The 14340-nt window shown below is 42.3% G+C and overlaps 1 protein-coding gene across 1 annotated transcript; it reads right to left on the reverse strand.

The window, feature by feature from the left end:
• Positions 1-8059: 8059 nt before the first annotated feature.
• LOC125541610 lies at positions 8060-9270 on the reverse strand. Its single transcript, XM_048704974.1, has 2 exons — positions 8605-9270; positions 8060-8460 (listed from the first exon to the last, which is right to left on the reverse strand). Exons 1-2 carry the CDS (start codon positions 8992-8994, stop codon positions 8311-8313), a joined length of 540 nt encoding a protein of 179 aa, XP_048560931.1. The 5' UTR covers positions 8995-9270; the 3' UTR covers positions 8060-8310.
• Between the last annotated feature and the right edge of the window lie 5070 nt (positions 9271-14340).

Here is a 14340-nt window from a genome sequence, read left to right on the forward strand (position 1 = left end):
TTGCATATTTTGATGAATCTATGGCTAGTAAAAGAGTTTATAAACCATAGAGAAGTTGAAATACAGTATTTTTAACACCAATATAAATAAAGAATGAGTTCATTACAGTACCTTGAAGTGGTGTTTTCTTTTCTTTCGCTAACGGAGCTCACGAGATTTTCTATTTTGAGTTTTGTGTTGTGAAGTTTTCAAGTTTTGGGTAAAAATTTGATGGATTATTGAACAAAGAGTGGCAAGAGCCTAAGCTTGGGGATGCCCATGGCACCCCAAGGTAAAATTCAAGGACACCAAAAATCCTAAGCTTGGGGATGCCCCGGAAGGCATCCCCTCTTTCGTCTTCGTCTATCGGTAACTTTACTTGGAGCTATATTTTTATTCACCACATGATATGTGTTTTGCTTGGAGCGTCTTGTATGATTTGAGTCCTTGCTTTTTAGTTTACCACAATAATCCTTGCTGTACACACCTTTTGAGAGAGACTCACATGATTTGAAATTTATTAGAATACTCTATGTGCTTCACTTATATCTTTTGAGCTATATAGTTTTTGCTCTAGTGCTTCACTTATATCTTTTAGAGCACGGTGGTGGATTTGTTTTATAGAAACTATTGTTCTCACATGATTCACTTATATTATTTTGAGAGTCCTTTAGAACAACATGGCAATAATAAAAACTTTCATACAAGTGCATTGAATACTATGAGAAATTTGATACTTGATAATTGTTTTGAGATATGGAGATGGTGATATTAGAGTCATGCTAGTTGAGTAGTTGTGAATTTGAGAAATACTTGTATTGAAGTTTGTGATTCCCGTAGCATGCACGTATGGTGAACCGTTATGTGATGAAGTCGGAGCATGATTTATTTATTTATTGTCTTTCTTATGAGTGACGGTCGGGGACAAGCGATGGCCTTTTCCTACCAATCTATCCCCCTAGGAGCATGCGCGTAATACTTTGTTTCGATAACTAATAGATTTTTTCAATAAGTATGTGAGTTCTTTATGACTAATATTGAGTTCATGGATTATACGCACTCTCACCCTTCCACCATTGCTAGCCTCTCTAGTATCGCGCAACTTTATTGCTCCATGTTAGTAGGGATGCCTGATACGTCTCCAACGTATCTATAATTTTTTATTGCTCCATGTTATTATATTATCTATTTCGGATGTCAATGGGCTTTACTTTACACTTTTATATCATTTTTGGGACTAACCTACTAACCGGAGGCCCGGCTCAAATTGCTGTTTTTTTTCCTATTTTAGGGTTTCGAAGAAAAGGAATATTAAATGGAGTCCAAACGGAATGAAACCTTCGGGAATGTGATTTTCTCAACAAACATGATCCAGGAGACTTGGAGTGGGCGTCAAGAAACAACGAAGGAAGCCACGAGGCAGGGGGCGCGCCTACCCCCCTGGGCGCGCCCTCCACCCTCGTGGGCCCCCCGTTGCTCCACCGACATACTTCTTCCTCCTATATATATCCACGTACCCCCCCCTCCAAACATCCAGGAGCAACACGAAAACCTAATTCCACCACCGCAACCTTCTGTACCTGAGAGATCCCATCTCGGGGCCTTTTCCGGAGCTCCGCTGGAGGGGGCATTGATCATGGAGGGCCTCTACATCAACTCCATGGCCTCTCCGGTGATGTGTGAGTAGTTTAATTCAGACCTTCTGGTCCATAGTTATTAGCTAGATGGCTTCTTCTCTCTCTTTGGATCTCAATACAAAGTTCTCCTCGATCTTCTTGGATATCTATTCGATGTAATCTTCTTTTGCGGTGTGTTTGTCGATATCCGATGAATTGTGGGTTTATGATCAAGTTTATCTATGAACAATATTTGATTCTCCTCTGAATTCTTTTATGTATGATTGGTTTATCTTTGCAAGTTTCTTCGGATTATCAGTTTGGTTTGGCCTACTAGATTGATCTTTCTTGCAATGGGAGAAGTGCTTAGCTTTGGGTTCAATCTTGCGGTGTCCTTTCCCAGTGACAGCAGGGGCAGCAAGGCACGTATTGTATTGTTGCCATCAAGGATAAAAAGATGGGGTTTATATCATATTTCATGAGTTTATCCCTCTACATCATGTCATCTTCCTTAAAGCATTACTCTGTTCTTATGAACTTGATACTCTAGATGCATGCTGGATAGCGGTCGGTGTGTGGACTAATAGTAGTAGATGCAGAATCGTTTCGGTCTACTTGTCGCGGACGTGATGCCTATATACATGATCATACCTAGATATTCTCATAACTATGCTTAATTCTATCAATTGCTCGACAGTAATTCGTTTACCCACCGTAATACTTATGCTCTTGAGAGAAGCCACTAGTGAAACCTATGGCCCCCGGGTCTATCTTCCATCATATTAATCTTCCAACACTTAGTTATTTCCTTTGTCGTTTATTTTACTTTGCATCTTTATTACTCTTTATCATAAAAATACCAAAAATATTATCTTATCATATCTATCATATCTCACTCTCGTAAGTGACCGTGAAGGGCTTGACAACCCCTTTATCGCGTTGGTTGCGAGGTTCTTATTTGTTTGTGTAGGTGCGTGGGACTTGAGCGTGATCTCCTACTGGATTGATACCTTCTCAAAAACTAAGAAAAATACTTACGCTACTTTGCTGCATCACTCTTTCCTCTTCAAGGGAAAACCAATGCAGTGCTCAAGAGGTAGCATCGTCACACCGAGACGGCCCTAAGAATATCTCGCCATCGTCGGAGGAGCAAACCCCACTCTTGAGCTATCTAGTCCTTTGTCAAACCTTCCGGCCTGTAAGTTGTCGTTAATATCACCGTGTTACTGATGACATTTGAGCAACCCCAAAATCCACCGTACGGTAGGAAGTGACTACGATACCCTCATGGTCTAAGAAACGAAAACACATACTAACACTATGTTACAACAACTGATTACAGATGATATTATCTTAAAGTATAACAAACAAGATTGGGTTGATTCAATATGATCGTTATTCTAATGTCATGCTCTCAATGTTATTTCAGGACTATCCTTACATTCAACGATATCCTAAGATCCGAAAAACATGATTATTAATAACACTTGAGCCAGTCTAGAGGCAAGACCGGGAACCTATTCTTTTACCATTTATCATTTCACACTTGCATATGACTTTTCCACTTAATCACATATTCTAGTATCACAGCAGTTATAGCATGAAATATAAACTTTCAATTATGAAAATGGAAATATAATAATACAATATTATTGCCTCTAGGGCATATTTCCAATAGCTTCATATTACAACCCACAAGACTACATATGTGAAGGCCTGGGACCTCGATATGAAGCACGCATGATCGACTAACCACTCTCAGGAGGGAGGTTTCAGCTCCCTCCTCGTCTCATGCCACGTCTTCCCGCCGCCTGCCATGATTTGGAGGCAGCCATTATGGCGACTTTGAATTTGCGTGTTATCACGACAGTGTCTATATCCATATAGAGCACACACTATATATATTTCGGCGATAGCTGATACGGCGAATGGGCTAGAGTTTCTCTACCATATGTACTATAAGGGTTGGGCGTGCTTTGCTGCGCCGTTGATGTTGTTGGGTTTTCTTTTAGAAAAATACTCCCACTATTTCAAAATTTACGGGGATTAGTTTATTGAAAAGTCAAACCTCTTTAAGTTTGGCCAAATATGTAGAGAAATAAACCAATATCCATAATATCAAATCGGTATCATTAGATTTGTTATGAAATGAAGTTTCATATTTTATTTAGTTAGTACGGTGGATGTCGATATTTTCTGGCTTTGAGCTTCCTCAAAGCTAAAAAATTTGACTTTTCAAAAAACTAATACACCTTATACTTTAGAACTGAGTGAATATTTAATTTGGCGAGTGGGGGAGATGATGGAGCATATTTTCTTTTTATTTATAATGGTTTTGATGGGCCTTTCGCGGTGCGATTCTATGTTTTCTGTGCAAAATTTTCTACATATGTGCTATATTGGTTCTATAGTATCAAATGTTGGCGCTTCTTTTTATTACGTGATGAGAGAGTGTGTGAGATTGACATGTTTTTATAGGCCGGTTGCTGCTTATTAATTTAAAAAATTGTTGACCCGGTCAAAATATGAACCAATTCCAATATTGCATACCTCAACCAAATGGTTGAGTTTTAAAATTAGGAAGTATGATGAATTAAAATAATTAAATAGAAAGTCCTTAAGAAATTGTCGAAACAACATCGAATGATCCAATTCTGAATTAAAGACCTTAATATTAACTGTGAGCCTTAAAAATCACTTGATGTTAAGTGTGAGCCTTAAAAATCAGGAAGCATAGCATAGTGTAGCCTTGAATGTCACATGTAGTCAGTCCCTTGAGCCTCGGCGGAGTACCGTGTCTGTGTGAGCTGGTGTGGCATGGACGATGGTGGATGTACATATGATTGCAATTGCATGTTGGCGCAGCACGTGCGCAGGCATTCAATGCATGCATGCGCGCATCATAGGTTTATGTACACGTACACATATATAGGCACACATTCGTATTGCGTACGGTGTGCGTGCGCGGCACTTATTACTTCCTCCATTCTACTCCCTCCGTCTAGACGAAATGTAAGACGTTTTTTATATTATGATAATGTCAAAAAATATCTTATATTTTGGGACGGAGAGGATATAATATAATGCGTTCGTACTTTTTAATATTGAAGTTTAACAGTAAATTTAACCAACAAGACCGATTGCAGCGGGAGCAAAAAATTATATCACTAAATTCATATCGAAAATATGAATTCACTGATATAATTTTTACTCTCGTTGTAGTCGGTCTTATTGGTTAAATTTACGAACAAATTGAATCTCAAAAAACATGGACACACTGTATTGTAAACGGATTTCTTTTCGGAATCAACGCACGACTGAGAGGAGGGTTTGGTTTGGTGGTCCACGACTCCACTTGCCATCGCATCCATGCGTGCATGCATATATATGTACTACTTACTCTCTTCGTTCCTATTTTTTTTATTTTTTAGATATTTTATAAATGAACTATAATATGATTTATTTATTTTGCTTTGTATATAATCATTTGTTGAAATCTCTGAAAAAGAGATATATTTGAGAACGGAGGGAATCAGTATATATGTCTGTCTACGATGAGATGAGCTCCGCTCGCCGGAACACGTATGCACGTACGTACTACGTACGTGTATCTTATATGGATCGTCCATGCAGCTAATGTCTATGCCGACTCCAGACAGATCCAGTACTGTACTAAGAGCATCTTCAATAAGCGTCTAAAAAAAGCTCCGTGTATTAAAATTTTGTTTTTTTGGCGCCGCACAGCTCCAGCAGATGTTGTAGCGTTACAAGTTTTTGGGCGCGCGCTGAAAAACGCTATCGCGTGTAGCATATTTTTGGCTTCGGATTGCGCGCGCTGAAAAACCCTATCGCGCGCAGCATATTTTGGGCTTCGGATTGCACGCGCTTCACAATTTGCACTGTGTGCTTTTTATGCGTGTGTTTTTGGGCATCTGCAAAGCGATATTGGTCCCGACACACTAAAAATGCTAAAGTGACGCGTTATAACTTTTATTGGGCGTCAAATTTTTATGCGGCCGTTGGAGATGCTTTAACCTAGCTATGAGCTACTTATACATTGCATGCTTTGCTTAGCCAGGAGCTACTTCTGTATAGCTATGGCCTATGGCTATGCCCTCATGCATCGTGTATGGATCACGATCAATCTTGCAGCTATCTAGTGCTAGTAATTAGCTTAGCTGCCCTACTTGTCCTTTTGTATGGGCAGCCGCTCAGTACCATGCATCATATGCATAATGTGTGCACCAATAACACAAAACGTACGTACTTCAGTCCCTTATAATGATAATCCTAATCTCTTCAAACCTAGGAATTTTTATATTACCGAGAATTTAGAAACGTACTTCACAGAAATGTATGTACTCCTGAACGACTAGGATGACAATGATCCCACATTCAACCTGCGGGGGTACTTCAAGTCCCGTAGGAGGAAAGGAGGCGGAGACATTATCACTCGCTTCTTCAAACCGACGAGTCTATAAATCAGATCTCCTCAAAATGTTTCTAACAGTAACTGATGAGCCTATAAAACTTCCTTTTACCTCGCAAAAATTAAATTAACCGATGTAAGGTGATCAAGATCGCTTCTGAACGTAACATCATTGATGGAGTCCTGAATTTTCTGCAAAATATATAAAAGTACCCCTGGCCATATTGACGTGTCCAAGTTAGTAGGTGTTGGCATTCCCCACGGTCCACGCGTCTTGGAATCGTTTAGTACGGGTGTCGGGTTGATGCCACGTCCAAACAGCTTTTAGATGTTTCAACACAATACATACGTACGAATCCATATAAAATGTACGGACGCACATCCTACAATGTGAGCATCTCTGAAAGATCGAGCCAACACATCATTTTAAGATTGATAAAGCCGCCATAGACGTCTTTGTATTTAACAAGAACATCTTCTCACACTGAACGTATATCGCCGAAAGGCCTGAAGTCGGTGCAATAGCTTAACTAGTTGCAGTACATTAGAAGACAAACCATGACTCGGGTTGGTTTTGGTCCGGATGTTGCTGTTGAGCTAGCTCTCGCTGATTGTATAAACACTACGATTTGAGTAACACAATTTATCACCTGCAAAAAAGGAAAAGAAACAAATTCAAAAAAATACGGGCATCAGTGTCATGCCTAGGACTTGAATTCTGGTGGGCTGGGGACACCACTGTCCTCCTAACCATCCAACCACTGATTGGTTCATAGCTTTTGCTTGATGAACAAGTTACCAGAAAACATGATTTTATAAGGTTGAATGTGGCATCATTTTCGTACTAGTTGTTCAGGGGGACACCTTAAGGCAACTCCAATGCGAACCATCACATTGTCCGTAAATGTTTGGACCGAACAGTTCAAAGCTTTAAGTCTTCTAATGGGAGTCATCAAATGCCCGGAGACCGATACAGACGTATGAGATCCCCTAAATCAGCATAAATTTTAGAAGAATTGAGAGAATATGAACGTTCGACTGGCCCACCCTTAATTGGACCACATTGATACATCTGGCCCATCGTCGGTCATAGCCTATCATCTAAATTTAATGGCTATAGTTGAATGACCAACACCATGCCCACTGTCCGCAAAACGATCGGACTTGTTCATGAACATTTGGTGCCGCCCGTTTAGTGATCCCCGGTTGAATTGCATAATATGTCTAATGAGCTCGCATTGCCCTGTGGTTGGGTCTGCATAGGCCGATGCTAGAAATTGAATTGAATCTATCATTTTACCAAGTTTAATTTGCTAGCTGTGCAATCAGTTAGCAAGAGATTGTCAGGTAAATCCATCAAACTCTCATCTAGGGTTTCCCTGCCTCTTGTTTAGAGATTCCCTGCCTCTCACCAGTGCCGTCAGCGGTCCGCCTCATCTCCTATTGTCATTGGACCATGGAGGCGCGATGATACCTGCCCTTGCCGGTGAAAGGATTCCGTTTTTAGGTGTTTTTCTAAGTTTTGTTAAGGTTTGTGCCATACTCAAGAAGACGAGTCGGCGGGGGCCTCTTGAAGATGAAATAATGTTCTCCCCGTCTAGTGCCAGTCACGATGATGTTTGAAGCATCGTGAAGACGTGTGGAGGTTTGTCTCCGACAGATCTCGTGCGATCTGGTCGGCGTTTGTCTTTGGTGGATCGTCTAGATCCGGTCTTCTTTCGTCTACATTAGTATGTCTGTAGGTTGGATCATTTCGATCTATCATTTTATTCATCAGTTGTGGTAGCTATTCTGGTGCCTTGGTCCTATGAGATCTTAGCACAATGATTTTTCGACTGTCTACTATAACAATGTTTGCCCGGCTCCAAAGAGGGAGGGGCGATGACGGCGACGCTCCTTCTGCTCGCTCCAGTGCTTGAAGTCATCGCTAGGTGGTCTACGTACCTGGATGTAAATTTTACTTAGTGGTTTCTATACTACCATGACAGTTGATAAATAAATTGAAAGTTTCTTAAAAAAAAGTTTTCATCGACGCTACTCTCTTCGTCTCGTAATATAAGAGCAAACTTTGTCAAACTGGTAGTACAAGCTACAGCAGCAACTATATATAACTATTAGTTATTGGACATGACAACAGGGGTTTTGGGCCCAACGCACGCATGAGATTAGTGTCGCAGAACATGCGGATAAACAATTAAACACGCACTAAGGTAGAAGAAGTACACAATTCAGTGGTGAGCAGTTTGGTCTTTGGTCTGCCCTCGTCCACCAACAGTTTAACAAGGACTAAGCCAACACCTCTTTAATTTCTGCATCCGGCCCCTCCCGAGAAGAATCCCATTGGCGTCTCCTGCAGTACTCAACCCACTGCGGCGCTGCTGGTGCCGCTGACGATGATCTCTGCTCACACTCGCAGCCAGCAATTTGCCAGCCATCCTGCATGCCCATGAAAGCATACTGATGAATATTTGAGAGAGACCATCAACATTGATTTGTTCATGGGAGAGGACACCCTGATCAGTGATCGATTGGATTAACCTAACTTGTGAGTGCAGTGCAGAAATAAATGGAGTAAGCTACCTGCAGGTGAAGTTGACGAGTTGCATAGCTAGCGTTTGCAGGGGAGCAGGCTGTGTCTTGGAGAGGGTCTTCATCAGCTGGTTCCAAACGAGGCATCTTCTTCCTGGTGTTCTCCTCGGTGCCTGCTGCCTTCTTCGCCTTGGCCTTGGTCTTGCTGGCGGTGGACAAGGTGGATGTGGAGGCGCGGGCGCCGTGGGGCTTCTTCGCTGGCACCTCTTGGGAGTTGTGCAACTGCAGGCAGGTGTCGTCGCCGTCGATGAAGTAGGCCGTCCAGCCGCTGTCGTCGGAAGCCACGGCGGTCGCAGACCCGGATGCGCAGCAGTCGACGTCGCCGTCCAAGACTGAAGCTGAAGCACCCGGGGTCCTAGACGAGCTGATGGATTCCTCCATTTGACGAACGTACGTATGTGTGTGTGGACTATGAACTTGAAGCTAAGTTAGCCAGCCAGGTAGCTGCGCGTAAGGTGGCTAGCTAGAAGAAGAAGAAGAAGAAGAAGAAGAAGAAGAAGATTGCAGTGTTGCAGAATGGGTTGGAGTAAGAAATATGGCATGGAGGTCCGCCGGGCCGGGGGAGCGCGGTTGGTGATGGTGTTACATAATGGCGGAGAGAGGAGAGGGTAGGCGCACCGGGACGTGGAGCGGCGGAGGGGTTACAGTGAAGTGTCGTTGACATCAACGCCGGATGGATGATGCGCACATGGGCACTTATTTGCAGGCCGTGCACTCAACTGGACTCAAGACACGCGTACGAGGGGGGGTTCCATCCATGGATGGACGGGATGGGATGGGAGGAAAGATAAGTTAGGCCCTGTTTGGTTCTAAATAAAGGACTCAATTTATAAGTCACCCCAACTTATAAGTCATAAGTTGCTTCACCCCAACTTAAAACTTATAAATCACCCTTTTTGTATGGGTCACATCACCTTTATATAAAAAAACAAGATAGAAAGGTGTGCTCAGGTGACTTATAAGTCAGGTGATAATCAAACAGGCGTGACTTATAAGTCACTGATTTTAAGTCTTGACTTATAAATCAGGTGACTTATTAAAACTAAACAGGCCCTTAAGCAAAAGAGCGGTAACTTTTTTTCCGTGAAACATGTAGCCATGCAGCAGAAAGCCTGTTGGAGTTGGACCCGAATCAAAACCCATGGAGTCATGGAGATATACGGGGTACTAGACAAATGGAAGGAACAAAAATCTGGCACACGTGCATGCTATACTAACTCGTCATCTTCATCTACTAAGCGCCATAGCCAGTAAAGTTTACTAGTTGGAAAACACATAGTTGACAGAAAAAGCTAGGAGTACCAACTAAAAAAAGGCAATGCTTTGCGTCGGTTGACCGACGTAAGGACTCGATCGGTGGCCTTCAGCACCACATGATAGGCCAAAGGTAGCCATCCAATCTCGCCCCGTGCTTCACGCTCGCCATGTACAACACTGTGCTTCGCGGCAGCCTCCATCCCCATCCCCGCCGCCATCGAGCTCAAAGCACCGCATCGCTGAGCTTGTAGCTCCGCCCTCCCCCAACATCCTGATTGCACCACCCGACATCGCTGTCGTAGCATCCTGTCGCGAGTCGTAGCACGCCACGGTGGCTGGTTACAGCTCCTCGTAGCACGCCAGTGGCCGATTGTACCTTCTCGACGCCCTTGTTGTGCCATCAGTCGACGTGGGTCGTAGCACCCCTGGTGGCTGGTTGCAGCTCTGGTGGTGTCAGTCGTAGCACGCTGGTGGCTGGTTGCAGCATTCGGATGTCGTCATCGTAGCATCGTCGGCTAGGGCGCCCATCACCGTCGGGGGGTTGCAACATCCTCGTTGTACGCTTTCAACATCCTCCCTGGGCAGTGCAGTTTCGCCGATGGCCCATTCCAACATGCGACCACCATTGTCATAGCTTCATCGGAGGCCGATTCCACCACGCAGCCACCAAGGTCCTAGTTTCGTAGGTGGTTGATTCCAGCACATCGCGACGCTGGTTACAATACACTGCCATCACTGTTGCAGCTTCGCCGGTGGCGATTCCAACACGTCGTGACGCTGGTTACAACACGCGGCCACCATTGTGGCAGCTTCGTCGGTGACGATGCCAGCACGCAGCCTCCAAGGTCTGAACTTCATTCGTGGCCGATTCCAGCACGCGGCCACCACAGTCATAGCTTTTTGGTGACTGATTCCAGCATGCCATGATGCTGCTTCTAGCACTCCACGGCGCTGCTTCCAGCACACGACCACCACAGTCGTAGTATGCAAAACCCGTTGCCCCGAGATCGCAACGCTCATCAGCCATGTTCATCGAGCTCATATTGTCATGACCGTCACACACCTCAGAGTCACGGCAGCTCATATCCTCTCTTGCAGCGCGGCGGTCGCCGGCAGGCCTCACACGTGGGATCGTCGAGGTTCCCAGCAGCGGCTGCCTTGGCGCGGTGGTATGCAGTGGGCGGTAGCGCGTGAGAGAAAGGGAAAGTTCGCTATGATTCGCGTGTGGATGACGTTCTCCAGCGAAGGGATAAGCGGGGAGAGAATTCCTTATTTGGCCCTTTCTTAAAATTTGCTTCCCTTTTAGACCCAAAAAACTTATTTCTTTCCTTTTTGACACATCAACTTTATTTTGTTCCCTACGTGACACTTTCGTTAGTTTTGGCTAGTAATGGCGTTAAGTCTGGCCTAAAAAGATTATTTTACCCCTAGTGTTGATTGTGACCAGGTTATTAATAAATGAAAAAAAGTTATATGACTACTCAAAAAAATATTGCGGGGGACTAATAATAATATGATGAATGGAACAAGGATGACCCATTCAGCCTCTACTGTAGTGTATAAATTTGTTCAGATTAATCTTATGGATGATTTCCCGTAATTTTTTTATGGTTGATAAATTAGACTGAGCTAAGTTTGCACCTCAATTTGCTGCACACGTTTTATGCCACGTGTGTTTGACGAGAATAGCATTGTGACGTGTGTTACAGAATAACTGATTGCAATTTGCGAGAAGCAGGAGTACAAGTACTTCTGTCTCCATCAAGTCGTTCCAAAACAATGTCTCCATCACTACCCATACACACACACGAATCAATAGGATAGTTACGAGAGTAAAATCGAATCGATCCGATCGATTAAGAGTTAGCTTCTACCGGTCGCGTATGCACTCGTGACGCACCGGCTAGACGTGCGTGCACAGTGCACTGTTCCAGGCAAAATCAACGGAGGTGCTAGCTAGCGTGCTTCTTGTGCTAGCTTTGCAAGTACGTGCGTGAGCAACTGGATGATTTGGTCTAGCGTTTTAAAAGCCAACTGCAGGTCGCAGGCGTGGTGAGGAGCAGAGGAGGAGAAAGAGGCTAGTGTCAGGACTCTGAAACCGGATGCATGTCATGGCGGGCTCCCGCGGATCAAGCTGCAACGCCAAAGGTAAAATTGTCTTTGTACATGCTATTTAACGCTGGATGGAAAAATGAATGAAAGTGTCCCGTAAGAAATAAAATGAAGTTTAAGTGTTAAAAAAAAAGAAAGAAGTTTTTTAGGCCAAAAAGGAAGTAAAATTTAAAAAAGGGCCAAATAAGGCGGGAGGGAGCCGCGTACATGAGACCCACTGGGCATGTGTCCAACACATAGGCCTGCGAAACGCACGATCGTAGTGCGCACACGACCGGCACAGGCCATAGCCGGTTGGTTGATTCACAACCCTCCCCCTCCCTCCCCAAAACGGAAATCATAATTGGTGAATGTCAGCTATCTGGGATTTAGCAGCGATCCTCCCATCTCCCGCCGGATTCGTTTGCATGAATCCCAGTGCATGATCCTAGCCACGTCTGATACCCAAACCTGTTCGCCATAAAGAAAACACGAGTGAACCATATTTCAAAGTACTAAATCCTGGCGCAGGCCTGGGTTCAAATCACAACCTCTCCCTTCCTTTTTTCACCAGATAGCATTTTCTCTAGGAAAAAAAATCAGCATGACAGTTTTATAAACTTTCAAACGATGTCACATGGCATTTTTAATTTATTATGCGAGATGCCATTTTTATTTATTTAAGAGATGCCATTTTTATATTAAGAGATAGCATTTATTATTAAGAGTTGGCATTTTTATATTGCTATAAGAAATGGCATTTTTATATTAAGATATGACATTGTTTTTATTATTATAAGAGATGTCATTTTGTTATTGCGAGATGAAGTTTTTTATTTAAGAGACGACATTTATTATTATTAAGAGATGACATTTTTTATTAAGAGATGGCATTTTTATTATTAGGAGATGGCAATTTTATTATTAAGAATTTTTTTAATTTTTTTAGATGGCATTTTTTGTTTACTAAGAGATGGGAACTTTTTTATCATGGCATTTTTTATTTAGTTAATTCAACTTTTTTAATCATACTCATTTGTATATTTTATAAATTAGAGAGATTGCATTTTTTATAGTAGCCTGATTTTTTTGCATAAGTTAGTTCATGGCAATTTTTGGGTCTTTTTTTTGTTGATGGCATTTTTCTCTGAAAAAAAAAGTTAAACTAGGCCTGTGGCCCAATGGGGTCCGTCCCGGGACCTCCTCCTGGCGTTCTCCTGGCTGAGGGACGCCAGATAATAGGGTTCAAATAGAAAAGGTAGGCTACCAACTTTTTTTGAGGAAAGCGCATCCTGGGTTGTTTTTTTGGGAAAGAAAGCACAGCCTGCCTGCCTCTGGGCTCTGGTTTCCTTTGAAGCGAGTAGAAAGAATCCGTCCGGGCAGTCCGTCCCTGGGTGCAGCCTGGGTGTGCTCACGAGTCCGCCCAACAGTATGCACACACAACACAATTGACGAATGATATTTATCTCTTTTTTTACGAATGATATTACCCTATAAAACTTTGACGAATCATAAAAAAAATGCATATGTCCCTAAAAAATAAGCATAGTTATTTTTCATTGTACTTATTCAACTTCAGTATGTGTGTCAATTGTAATTTTTCATTGTACTTATTCAACTTCTTTTTTTAGGGAATGTACTTATTCAACTTCATCATGTGTCTCAACAACAATCCTTAGGTGTGTCCCAAATCTATCGTCTCAACTCAATCGTGAGTTATTGAAACGATGGAGTTCGGCCTAGTTACTCTAAAAAAATTGGCCTATTTAGTTGTCTGGGCTGCATCTGATTCCTGGCCCGAATGAATCTCAAAGTAACAATGAGTCTGGCTCGCTAGAGTTGTTTTTAAATACACAGTGAATATTTTTAAATACCAGATGATCTTTTTAAAATTGTCAGTGAACTTTTTTTATGTATGATGAATCTTTTTGTAATACATAATGAGCATTTTTTGTAGACACAATAAACATCGTTGAAAATGAATGATAGACTATTTTTTTAATATTCCCAAAACATATTTTTAAATACACAATGAACATTTTCCTTTTTGAACACTATGAAGATTCTTGAAATATGCAATGATCATTTTTTAAACACAACAAACACAAACAAAGAACCATGTACTCCCTCCGGTCCTTTTTAGTTCGCATACAAGATTTGACTAAAGTCAAGCCTCGTAAAGTTTGACCAACTTTATAGAAAAAAGTATCAACATTCACAATCTAAAATCAATACCAATAGATGTGTCATGACTTAAAGTTTTATATTGTATAACTTTAGCATGGCAGATGTTCATATTTTTTCATATAAATACGGTCAAACTTTGTGAAGTTTGACTTCAGAGAATTCTAATATGCAGAATAAAAAGGACCGGAGGGA

Source organism: Triticum urartu, chromosome 2 (genome assembly GCF_003073215.2).
Source record: "Triticum urartu cultivar G1812 chromosome 2, Tu2.1, whole genome shotgun sequence".
Classification (NCBI taxonomy): domain Eukaryota; kingdom Viridiplantae; phylum Streptophyta; class Magnoliopsida; order Poales; family Poaceae; genus Triticum; species Triticum urartu.

Bases quoted from the DNA above. Each gene is read 5' to 3' on its own strand.
- LOC125541610 (XM_048704974.1), bottom strand. From the start codon at position 8,994: ATGGAGGAATCCATCAGCTCGTCTAGGACCCCGGGTGCTTCAGCTTCA. The intron at 8,461-8,604 runs GTAGCTTACTCC...ATGGGCATGCAG, and splicing joins CTCGTCAACTTCACCTGCAG to GATGGCTGGCAAATTGCTGG.